Genomic DNA, 12,416 nt, shown 5'->3' on the forward strand with positions numbered 1-12,416 from the left:
GCATTCCCATTTAGAAAAACAAGATGGTATCATGTTTTACCAGTTCCGGATCATCCTGTAAAGTCAGCTTATGCGCTGACTGCTGTCGATTCCGTCAAAATTTCAATATTCTCCTATCCTAAAATTTATCACAGTTATCGACCGATCGAGCACTATTTACTCACCCTGTATTTAAAAAAATATGTTATACTCATTTTATGGGCTGGAAAGAATAAAAGAAGACAGGCTCTTTCTCGGCGAACTTATTTCTATAGCAAAATGAGCTTTAAATAAACTGAGGGAATGGAGCACCACTGTGAATGAACTGTATGACAAGAGTGCAACGAGAAAAAAATTCAAAACATCCATTAATCGGGTTTGTACTCTCTTGACTGCCTGTTTTATTCTTTAGACAGAATGAACACCTACAAAGCAATAAGTTGCCAGTTAACAGACGGCATTTTCAATGAATTCATGAAATATTCCCCTCGTAAATATCAAAGGAATCTCCTGGAATTAATTCTTGGATTTTCGGCTTGTAAGAATGCCTAAGATTATCAGATAACCGGGTCTAGCCTATTATACTTCTAGATACTTAATTCCTAAGAATTATTTGAAAACAGCAGGCATTCAAAGCATTATCTCCTGTGATGAAACATTTATAAGTCTCCTGAGTAATTTTGAATATTTCATGTCGAAATTCATTTTGAGGAACGAGGAAATGCAGAAACCGTTTGCAGAATTCTTAATTCTTCGTCCTAATGAAAAGGAACGTTTTCTTTTTTTCGGGAAATTCAACTTATGTCAATATCAACATTCCAGCATTCCCAGAATACAACGATTCTTCTCTTCTTTCCCTTTTTTCCACTTCATTCCGAATAATTTAATAAGAAACATCTTAGGATTTATGTATAAATATAGAACAATAACTTGCTTATTCTGTTTTGTATGTATTTAATGTAATGAAAATTTGGATAATGAACTGAGTTCATTCCAGAATCTGATCAACTATTTACTACTAGACCTTTGGTAGACTGTTCCTCGGTTCATCATTTGCAATAATTAATTTTTGAAGACATTTCCACGTGTTTTGCTAGTTTTCATTCGATATCAAACTCGTATATAAAACAAAAATATCTTTCAGCAAAAACCGAAGTTACTTATTGTTAATTCCGAAAAAGTTTTCAAAAGTCGATTGTCGAGGCTTTACCAATATATCTTCAGAATAGGCGTTTTTAATTAAATGTTAGGAATGTCAACACCAATTTTGTGTATAACTTTTAGTGAATGTCTCTCAAAGTTTTAGAGAAAACTCTAATAGGCTTAGGGAATAGGATGTGTATTTGATTGGACGATGGAAACGAAGACGGTTTCAAACCCTGACTCATCTTTTTTTTTCAATTCGACATAGAAGTAACTTCTAGAATAAGATGTCTTCTCGTGAAATAATTACCTACTTTTCGAATCTGATTATCACCATCTATAACAATTGCTCAATAAACTTGGAACTAAATTTATCGTTTGTTTTCTTTGCAGGGACTGTCGAGTAGTAAGAGACCCACAGACTTTGAAATCTAAGGGATATGGATTTGTCTCTTTCATCAAAAAATCGGTAAGTTCATACTAAATTTTGTAGGAAAAATCCACAAAACCATGAAAATTTTCCTACACTACAATTTTCGGTAGTTGATAAATACTTTAAAATTTGAATACCTGAAGAAAAATATCCATTTACTTTCCATTGACGATCAGAACTGTCGATCAAATCGAACGTTCGAAGAACTGACGGCAATCGTTTCAGATCTTGTATTTTTCGGAAATGAGGATTTTTGAAAAGCAAAGGACCGGGTGGAAAATACTCAAACGTGTATTTAGCAAACTTTCGGTCTAATCTGAATGACTCAAACTAACGATCGCTGTAGCATGATTAGTGCTTCGATTTGCAAAACAAGAGTTCTGATCGACAGGTCGCCGGTACATAAATCAAAATAGTTGAAGGCGAATAAAAATCTTCTAGATCAAGACACATGTTGAACCTTATCTCTTGCTTAAGTCCAGATGAATGCAAATTAGCGCATATTTGATGAATCATAGGTATCACAACTATCATCCTATTCAGTTCATTTAGCTCTGTGGTAGAATTCGCATGTAAAACAATTTTTCTTTTGCGTCAGTCATTGCCAGTATTAATGATTGTGACTATAAAAAATTATTTTTATTCGGTTCTCTGTTCTTGACGGATAAAATTTGGAATTTTTGGTGGAAGTGAGTAAAAAGCATAATTTATTTCAAGAATAATTCCTTGCGAAACTTTTGAACGTTTTCAAAAAGCATATATAGCCTTGGAGCGAAATTGTTGTAAATTTTAATTACAATACTAATGCCTATTACACTTTCAATCGTTTTTATTACATTAAAAACCTCGTCTGCTCAAAATTAAAAGCTCTTGTTTTTTTGCTGAGCAGCTCAACAAATTGTTATAATTTAATTCAGTTTTGTTTGTCTTCAGCTTTACTATTGTGCTTTTATCAATCCCATTCATTTTGTTCAATTCATACAGGGTGTTTCATCATAAACTGGACAAACATAATCAGGGTTATTTACCGCGATGTCCTATTAGACGTTTATGCAAAACTAATAATTATTTTGTGATGAAAATTTGAATATTGGGGTTTGAGACTATTGATCTTCTCGCTAAAATATTCTCAGACTCCACAACTTCCGGTTATACCGGAAGCAGAAGATACTACTTTCTCTTTTCAAAGGGTACACTCAGTATAGTATTGCATCATTAAGTAGTTCATTTGATGACAATTTCAGCAATATGCCATGTATTGGGTATAAACTGAACTGAATATTAATAACTACGAAAAAAATAAATTTGGGACCACGATTTTGGGTTCTCTTGTGATACAAGATGACGACCAATTTATCTTATTTTCATTCGGTTTCAATTCGAAGGAATGTAGGAATATGAAGTCTCCATTGATTTATTCATAGTTTTTTGTAATTATCAGTGATAATTTCTTTTTGATAAGTGAAAATGTGTTGGTAAAATAACGTGGTTCAACTGAAATGAAAAATTCGTGAAAACTTTCAAGCGTAATACCATTAGTGTAAACGTTAAAAGCCAATTAATAGCTGTAAATGAATAAAAAATAACTCACTCGCTACCCTGTGGAATGAAACAAAATATTTGGTGTGGAGTAGAATTTTGTTACGTTCTATATAATTTGTTCGATTATCGAGTGAAACGATAAACTCACTATATTGAATTCTTTCAGATTTTATTATTATGAAACGATTTTTTTTATTGGATTATAAATTCAGCTCCTCGTAATATTTGGGATATGGGATATTTTGTATGAATTATAAACATAATTGTTAAATTTGTAGTGGCTTTCATAAGATTGATAGATTCCACTCATTGCAGAATGTAAACCGTGAAAATATATAGGGGAGTTGAAATTATAAATCAATGAAAAAAAAAAAAAAGATCGTTCCAAAATAATCCTCCCGATATCTACTCAAAAGCCTCTCAGTGTTCTCGTCCAACTCCACTTGGAACTGAACTATCAAAAGGAATTCCTTACATTGAAAACGTTGATAAGGTTAATATTCTCGCCTCATTAGAATTTTCAAGCTTTCCATTGAGAGTGACGAATACTTCCATTTTGTGTTTTCCACAAGAACGATTTTCATCCGATGAGCATCATTCGAAAAAAATGAGCTGCAATAACCATCTCAAAGAATAATAAAAACGAATAGGTAAGAGAAGCATCTGAAGATCCTTTCACAAGAAGAGACATCGTCTTCATTTGAGCCATTGAGCAAATTCTTTTAAATTCCATCTAGATGTCTATGGGTGTTTTCATGCCTGAACATCTTTTTGGACTATTTTAAATACGAATACACTTTGATACGTTTACTTTCCTAACGTCCAGTCAATATTCCCAAGGAAAATAGGATGTAGCTGTTGATGTATTCGGTTTTACAAAGGGAATTATAGAAACATCGACACAATATCGATTATAAGTTTGTGTTTTTTTAACTTGCATAAAAAACGAGACTATTAGAAAACTAATCTTGAGAATAACTCCCACTTTAAAATAGAGTCAATGAAGTCTTTCACACCATGGTTTCTTGTTTCCTCTATAATTATCGTGTTTAGTTAAAATCACGTTTCTATTATTCTTAAAAGAATAAGAGAATTGAGAATTCTATTGAGACGATCCTTTGTATCGGAAGCACCAGTCCGATGTCCTAGGTGTAGACTAGAACGTTAATACTGAGCAAAGGCTTTTGTGACCCTTCCAACCGAGCATTTAAGTCCCTTCATGAATTTGCTAAATATCACCTTTTGATTGAACGGAATATGCTTACATTTCAAACTTTTGTGTGTGTCATCTAAAGAAAGATTGAAATTTGGATTATACAGGGTATTAGTGAATAAGTGCAACAAACTTCGAGGGGTGATTCTGCATAAAAAATAATGACATATATAACTTTTGTCCGCAAATGTTGCGTTTTTTGAGATTCTGGGTTTCTGAAGTTTTACTTAAAAACGTACTATTTGTTTATTGTTCTGAAACCGGTCGAGATATGCCAATGAAATTTGGTTGGTTTCAAGAGGTAAGTAGTTATTACGCATTTTCTGACATGCAATTAAGAATTTTATGTTCATCATTGGCGCGCGTACGGGTAATGATCTCAATTTCTTTGAGATAAAATGGTTCGCCACTAAGATATTTCGAACTAACAATCATTTTTGAATTCCTCGTTCAATTCGTGGCTTTTTTTTGTATTTTTTATGCAAAAAAATCAGTCTTTTTTGCAGCTCTATAATTAGCCATGCAACGAGCGTAAAAAAACATAGTGTAATCGTGCCAGACATATGTACAAAAGTTTAACAAGAAATAAATTTAAAAATAGGATTCAAAATAGACACAAAAAAGACCTAGTAGTGTTAAAAGTGAGCCTGTATAATTTGCTGTTCTTCATCAGTATTTCAACCCTACCAAACCGCAAAAATTACTGTGAGTTGTCCCCTGACAACTTCGAATTGTGTCACTGAAAATGATAAACAGAAAAGTTCCAGAAAAAACGTATCGACTATCAGTTTAGCAGTTCATACTTGGAAAAGTTTCGAATGTCATGGAGACCTTGTTCAAGAAGAATTGCAGAGTTATAACTACTATTGTCCTTCATAATAGACTCGATCCAGCCATTATATTCAGGGAACTTTCCTTTGTTGCGTCTGGAAAAAACAATAATAATCAGATATCACGAATTTCCTCAATTAACAGCCATAACAGGAATTCTTTCGATGGTTTTTTGGTGTCTTAAAAATAGAGATTCCTTTTGCTTCAACTACCGTTAAAATATTATGGATATGCTGTTAGATTCGTCACGTTTTTCGATTGTGTATTTGAAATGGGAACGAATAAGGGTATTTGAAGTTCTCACAACAAAAACATCTAGAGATTTCAAATTATAGACCAGCATGTTTGCCGGTTCCTATAATTCGATGTTGAATGGGTTTCCCACATGCTTCATCTGTTATTACTGCATCTGATGGAATGCCCGATTTCTTTTCAGGAAAATGAATTCGTCTGTGTTTGAGATATTCATAATATCCGACGGAATTCCAGATACTATTGCATAAACATATCAGTTTCCATTTAAGATAATTATATTAACTGACAAAGAAACACCCAGAAGGAGCTGTTTAAATTTCATTTTTTTTTTCTTTTTTTTGTGAAACAAAGATGGTATAGCAAGGAGTAACTGATTGAAATTTGGAGAAGACAAGACGGGTTTACAATTTTCTTTAATAAATTTGTTAATAATGTGTTTTTCCACCGCGATTATCTATACACTCTCCAACACCTCTCGGCATTGATGCGATAAGATGGTCTATTTCTTCTTGAGAGATACTATCCCAAGCTACCTGTACTTCATGTCTAAGAGGTGCCAATGTCCGTGAGGGCTGGGGAAATTCTCCAAGCCTTTTACCCATGATGTCCCAAATATGCTCTATTAGCGAAAGATCTGTAGACCAATAATTCGACCTCTTTTAAATTCACTCAGCTAGCAATAAATGACGCGTACACGTGCTCTAGGCATTTTAACAACTCAACATCGACTCCGGATCTCCTCGAACTGCTGGTTTGTTGTGGAATTTAAAAAAAAAACCTTGCAAAAAACTACTGCAATTTTGGAGTAACAAAAATTTTTTACTTGAAAAGAACCTTTACGATTTTTTTCTCCAAATTCAATTTTTTTCTCCTTGTTATACTATCAATGTTTTACCAAAAAAAAAATAAAAATTTAAACTGCTCCTTCTGGATGTTGAAGTTTCTTTGTCAGTAAGTATATTTTTTATGTTATCTTTTAAGTCATTGATGTTTCCAATATCACTTATAGATTTCTATTATCTAACGATACTCATTGTAAGTTTTTCGATAAGATTTGGCCAGAAATTCATTATTGTAGTCTAAAATCCATTTTTTTTTTCCAAGTTTTTGGTTTATGAAATTTTCACAGTCCACGTTTTGGAATGCGTAAAATACAAATTTTTTATTAAAAATATCAGTCTGATCACATTAAAATTGGTTCAAAATAGTTTCACTTCATTGATCTCCAAGTTCAAAAACACATTCCGTGCATTTTTGAGATATTTCACAATTTTAAACATCTGCCCCCTAGGCGTGAACATTGATTATAATAAATCGAAATGGTCCCATCCTGGGATATACATTTTTATTGTTCATGGAAAAAAATAAATAAATCGGGTGAATTCCGCGTCAATATGTCACAGGAAATGAGAAGCAGCGGGTGTTGTTGCACAAAAAAGAAGCGTCAAATAATAAAACAGATATTCCAGCTGGGAAATCATTTTGGCAATTCGTTTCACCCCCAAATCTAGACCGGCCGAAATTCAACCATTTTAGGGACGGAATAAATAGCAGATCTCTGATCCAAAATGATCACGATATGTATTTCACATCGTCGAAGAAAATGTTTGCTGGGGGTTCTGAGACACGAAAAGTAGTGATCGATGTGGGTTAACACCCCGTCTTGAGGCTGAATGAATATTAGATGACGTGACGGCTTTATTTAACTGTAAATTAGCACGACAACTTTCTCAGGTATTGAAATTTAGGGAAGGATACGCCTTATGTCGAAAGCGGTCAACGAATTATCGTGGAAATTTATACCACAAAATATTACCTTGTCAAAGGAAACACTGCAAACTTAATTATTAGAAAAAAGATGGTTTCTCGGCGGGCTTGAACCCAGGTTTCTTCACAGTGACGAATTGTCGCCAACATTTAAATATTAATGTTCATTACCTTGTTTCATCATTGTCTTAATTGACCATATTCATCGTCGCCATATTGTTGTGCGACAATACCAACTACCCAGTGTTCCCAACCGAGAAATATTGAGTTTACTAGAAAAATACCGCTAATATCAAAAATACTATCAGCCATAGAGATTATACTTCAACTGACTATTTCCAAAAATGGAGCGAAGCCTTCATTTATAAACTCGGCCACAGTTAATTTGTTTATAAAACCACCTTCCACTAATGTTTTTATTTCCAAAAGGTGAAATTTTTGCGAAATATTGTCCCAAACAATCCTATCTGGCGTCGAAGCCAGAAAAGGTACTCCGGGATCTACACATAAACCACACTTATAAGCTTTATATTGTGGAATTTTTCTAGTAAATTCAATATTTCTCCGTTGGGAACACTGGGTACTTGGTATTGTCGCACAACAATATGGCGACGGTGAATATGGTCAATTGTATGAAGTATTACCCTTATGCCATTCCGATTCTGTAGTACGGGATGTCCGAAATTCGATGCTCATTGAAAGCATCTAGAGAACTATTAGACTTGGAAAAAAAAAATTCAAGGACTCTCAATCTTTTTTTTTTTTTTTCGTTATAATAATATGTATATCAGAAAGCAAGATCATGGATATCTCGATTTGTTCTCGAGTTGCAGTGCCTTTCTAAAAAATGACTTTCAAATATTTCGCTATATCTTGGTTTCTGTTCGAGATATTCGAAGTTATAAAACGTTTTCTCCATAATTGTTCATAGTTTATACAGGATGTTTCATTGGTAAACGAAAAAACTTGAACAGTGAATAGAGGACACCGAGGTGGTTCTAGATATACCCTTTTTATTGAGTATAACTGTCTTAGTTACCGAGATACAGGGTGATTCATGAATTTTGCTCATTTCTTTCCGAGGTCATTACAAGCGAACCACTCAGTATATTTTCTCTATATTTGGCACACATCTTTCTTATTCAAACTAATGATGATAACAATAAAAACTCAGGTCCGGATTGAATATTGAAATTTTGAAAATCCGTTCTCAGTTTTGAAAAGAGCAAAAAACTGAACGAAGTGGCGTTATTTAATTTTCTGCGCAGACAATTTTGCTGCACCAATTTTCAGCTTGAATGAAATGATTCATTTCATCCTCTTTGACACAAAGGGTATAGGACAAGTCTAAGTGAATGTGAAGTTTTTGAGTAATTCACCGGGATGGCCTATTAGACGTTTATGGAAAAATCATCATAATTTTGAGCTGAAAATTTACATATTGGTGTTCGAGACAATGATCTTTCTCCCTAAAATATTTTCAGTTCTCTACAAAGCTTTTTCTGCTGAAAAATTCAAAAAAATGTGAGTCTTCGCCACCACCTATTTTTTTATAAGAATCCCAATAACTCACAAACCGTTTAATTTTTCTCAAGGTATGCTATATTGCTATCTAATGATGCAATAATATATTGGATGTGCTATATGACATAAGGAAGAAGTAGTCTGTTTCTGGTATAACAGGAAGTTGTAGAGATCTGAAAATATTTTAGGGAGAAAGATCATTGCTCAAACACCAATATGTAAATTTTCAGCTCAAAATTATGATGATCTTTCCATAAATGTCTAATAGGCCATCCCGGTGAACCACCCTGTACAAGAGAATCATCTTCCATAGATTCAAACTGATTGTTTTCCATAAAAAAACATAAAAAGTAAAAATAACAAGTATGACCCAACTCGACGTGATGTATCCTACGCTATAATCTGTGAGAACATGCTATAGTGTCATATGATGAACTCAGTCGAAAGATTTAGATGAATCCAACTAAACATCGTACCTCGATAACCACTGTATAGCGTAAGATTGTTGAGAACTGATTTACCCTTGAAAAATCCATGCTGTCTGGTGCGAATTGTCGATCCAAAGGAACAAAATAAAAGTCAGTTGCAATAGACTCCCCAAAGTGATTCATAACAGATATACTGAATCATAAAAATATGCAGTTATGTTACTCGAAAAAAATTGCGGAGCAATAGAAACATATGGCTTCAAAATTCACGATTGAGTAACAGATTTATCAAACATCAATCATTGTTATCATCATTCACGTATTAGATTGATGGGGGTAATGACTCTTCTTCTGATTTAAAAAAAAATTAACAAAATCATAAGGCTTTATTCTCCAACAGGTTTACAACCCAATTACAGGAAAACAAAATTGCAATTACAACAAGAAGCACAACAACTCATACTCAATATGGATATACATAGAAAAAACCAAAAATTACAGAATTAAATCTAGGAACTACCTATCCAATTCTACATAAACTTGGAGTAATTTATACTATAGAGGGTCAATGTTAACGTCGCATCTATGAGCTATCTTAATATAAGTACTGCACATGTAGTGAATTGGTGACCTCAAACTTAAATTTGTTTTTCCTGCTCTCAAATAAAAAAATAAATTGTTTCTGCTCTCTAAACGTGAAACAAGTATTGGTAAATTCTCCAATTCTCATCATATGAAATGGAATCGGAAAAAGTCAACGAAATAATCCTCGAACGTGAGTTCAAGATGTGGAAATAATCGAGAATTCCCAATTAAAAACTTGTGCAATATCGATACTTTCTGCCTAAATAAAATGTGCAGCTATTTCTTAACATATCTTTATTACTCAAAATATTTTGTACGTTACCAGAATCGACAGCCAAACCGGTAAGAACTTATTCTACCCTCAAGAGACTGAAAACGTATTTGAGAAATACATTGGAAAGTGAGAGATTAACTAGGCTCACTCTGTCATATATTTATTATGATCTTGAATTCGATATTGGGATGTATTAGATATCATTGGAACATCTGAAATAATATTGAAAATTATTTATTTTTCTTATCTTCAATCTCTGATTTTAGAACAAATTGTTCATTCATCGCATATGGCGCGTGGCGAGTAGTCCTGTTTATTTATGCTCCGTACCTTATAAAGTTTTCGAGAAGTATATAAAATAAACTAAGTCAAGAAAATTTAGAAATAAGTTATATTGCTGGCTATTATTATTAATTGATCAGAATGGGTCCAAAAATCACCAATGAAATAAAAACATCCATGAAAGAAACATTAAAGGAAATCGTAAGTGACGACGAATTTATCGATAAATTATTATCGAAGTTCACAGATAAGATCCACACATTGCAAGAAACCATAAACAAACAAGAAACATTAATTCAACAGCTGGAAAATCGAATCGATCATTTACAACAGGTCAGTAAGATGAATAATATTTGCATATACAATTTAGATGAGGAGATTGAAGAAAAAACATCGGAGCAAGTAATTAATCTACTCAATAATAGGATGAAAATTAACATTAAGAAGGAAGACATAATCAAGGCGCAGAGAGTTGGCGTAAAAAATGATAAAACTAGACCAATTATTGTGAAGTTTGAGAAATACCAGCATAAAGCCATGGTTTTAAAAAATTGCAAATTACTGAGAGGAACAAAGATTGGAATAGCTGAGGACTTGCTAAGAAAAAAAATTCATCTTTATAAAGAAGTCACCAAGATGTATGATAGAAAGTTAGTTTTTACTCATTTCGGTGATATATTCTTGAGAAAAGATAACCGCATTAGAAAAATAAAGGACATTGCGGACTTAAAATTACTCAAATCTAAATAAATTAAAAAAAATTTCTTGTTGATATGTGATAATACACTTGGGATAAATATTGATATTTACTTTAGTTGTTTGATTTTTTTTCATCATATTGATTTTGTGTTAGGTACGGAGTCGCTTGATTTGATTGGATTTAATTGCATATTAATCATTTACATTTATGTCACTGGACTATTTTAATGGAGTGGATGGGTATGGTAGTCTGGACACAGAGATCTTTGATGGGATTCAGAAGGTAAATTATTTTTCTGAACAAGGGAATTTCAATATATTGCACTTTAATATTCGTAGTATACGTAAAAACTTCGATGAGTTAATTTTATATTTGGAACAAATAGAATTAAATAATATTGATATTCTTGTACTATCTGAAACCTTTAGAGTGGATAACTTAGATCATTTTAAAATTAGAGGCTTTAACAGTTTTTATAACGAATCGTTGAATAATAAAAATGATGGACTAATCTTATATGTCAGAGATACAATAAATGCTAAATGCAATAATTATATATATCATGAAACAACTATTCTGAGATGTATTTTGAAAGTAAATGGTGAAGATTACGGCCTGTCTGCCTGTTATAGATCGCCTAATTTGAACCTCAGCAGTTTCTTGGACGATTTACAAAATCATTTCGGTCAAATTGAACCACTAAAAACTGAAATATTCATAGGGGATTTAAATATAAATATTAAGGATAAAAAAAATTTCGAAGTTAATACCTACTTGAACGTATTGTCTGAAAATGGTTTGTTTTCATGCATCAATAAACCAACTAGGGAAAGTGAAGTCTCCTCTACCATAATTGATCATTTATTCCTTAAAACAACTGAATTAGATAATAAAAAAGATAGCATAAAACCTTTTATCATTCAGAGTTCAATCACTGATCATTACTGTATTGGTTTAAGTATAATTAATAAGAAAATATCTGATGAAGTAAACAAAACACGTAATAAAAAGGAAATTAATCATAATAAACTATTTACAAAACTGAAAACTGAAACGTGGCGAGGAGTGTATGAAGCAGATAAATCTGTTGAAACAATATATGAAACTTTCATTAGTAAACTGTTGTCAAACGTGAACCAATGTACAATTGAAAATCAAATTAACAGCAAAAATAAAAAAAGGAAACCTTGGGTTACGCAAGGTATCGTAAAATCGATAGAACATAGGGATAATTTAAAAAAACAGTTGATTAAAAATTACACTTCTGAATTAGCAACCAAATATAAAGAATATAGAAACTTTTTGCATAAATTAATAAAGATAACCAAGAATACATACTATATCAAAAAAATTTCTGATTATAAAAAAGATTATAAAAAACTTTGGCAGACTATTAATTCGATAACTGATTCCAATAGAAACAAGTTTGGTCCCAGAAAATTTAGTATTTTTCAGAATGA

General features: G+C 32.4%; 2 protein-coding genes across 7 annotated transcripts in view; both read left to right on the forward strand.

Moving 5' to 3' along the window:
• The window catches only part of LOC123686716 (nucleolysin TIA-1), a 446,243-nt gene that overhangs the window by 397,526 nt on the left and 36,301 nt on the right, over positions 1 to 12,416 (forward strand). For all 6 annotated transcript variants that reach the window (XM_045626957.1, XM_045626958.1, XM_045626959.1 and 3 more), the window contains one exon: positions 1,516 to 1,591. In XM_045626957.1, coding sequence (XP_045482913.1) covers positions 1,516 to 1,591 — 76 coding nt within the window. The remainder of the gene's footprint in view (positions 1 to 1,515; positions 1,592 to 12,416) is intronic.
• LOC123686719 (protein unc-13 homolog C-like) lies at positions 10,530 to 11,418 on the forward strand. The gene is made up of 2 exons (XM_045626964.1): positions 10,530 to 10,906; positions 11,110 to 11,418. Exons 1-2 carry the CDS (start codon positions 10,599 to 10,601, stop codon positions 11,123 to 11,125), a joined length of 324 nt encoding a protein of 107 aa, XP_045482920.1. The 5' UTR covers positions 10,530 to 10,598; the 3' UTR covers positions 11,126 to 11,418.

Source organism: Harmonia axyridis, chromosome X (genome assembly GCF_914767665.1).
Source record: "Harmonia axyridis chromosome X, icHarAxyr1.1, whole genome shotgun sequence".
Taxonomy (NCBI): domain Eukaryota; kingdom Metazoa; phylum Arthropoda; class Insecta; order Coleoptera; family Coccinellidae; genus Harmonia; species Harmonia axyridis.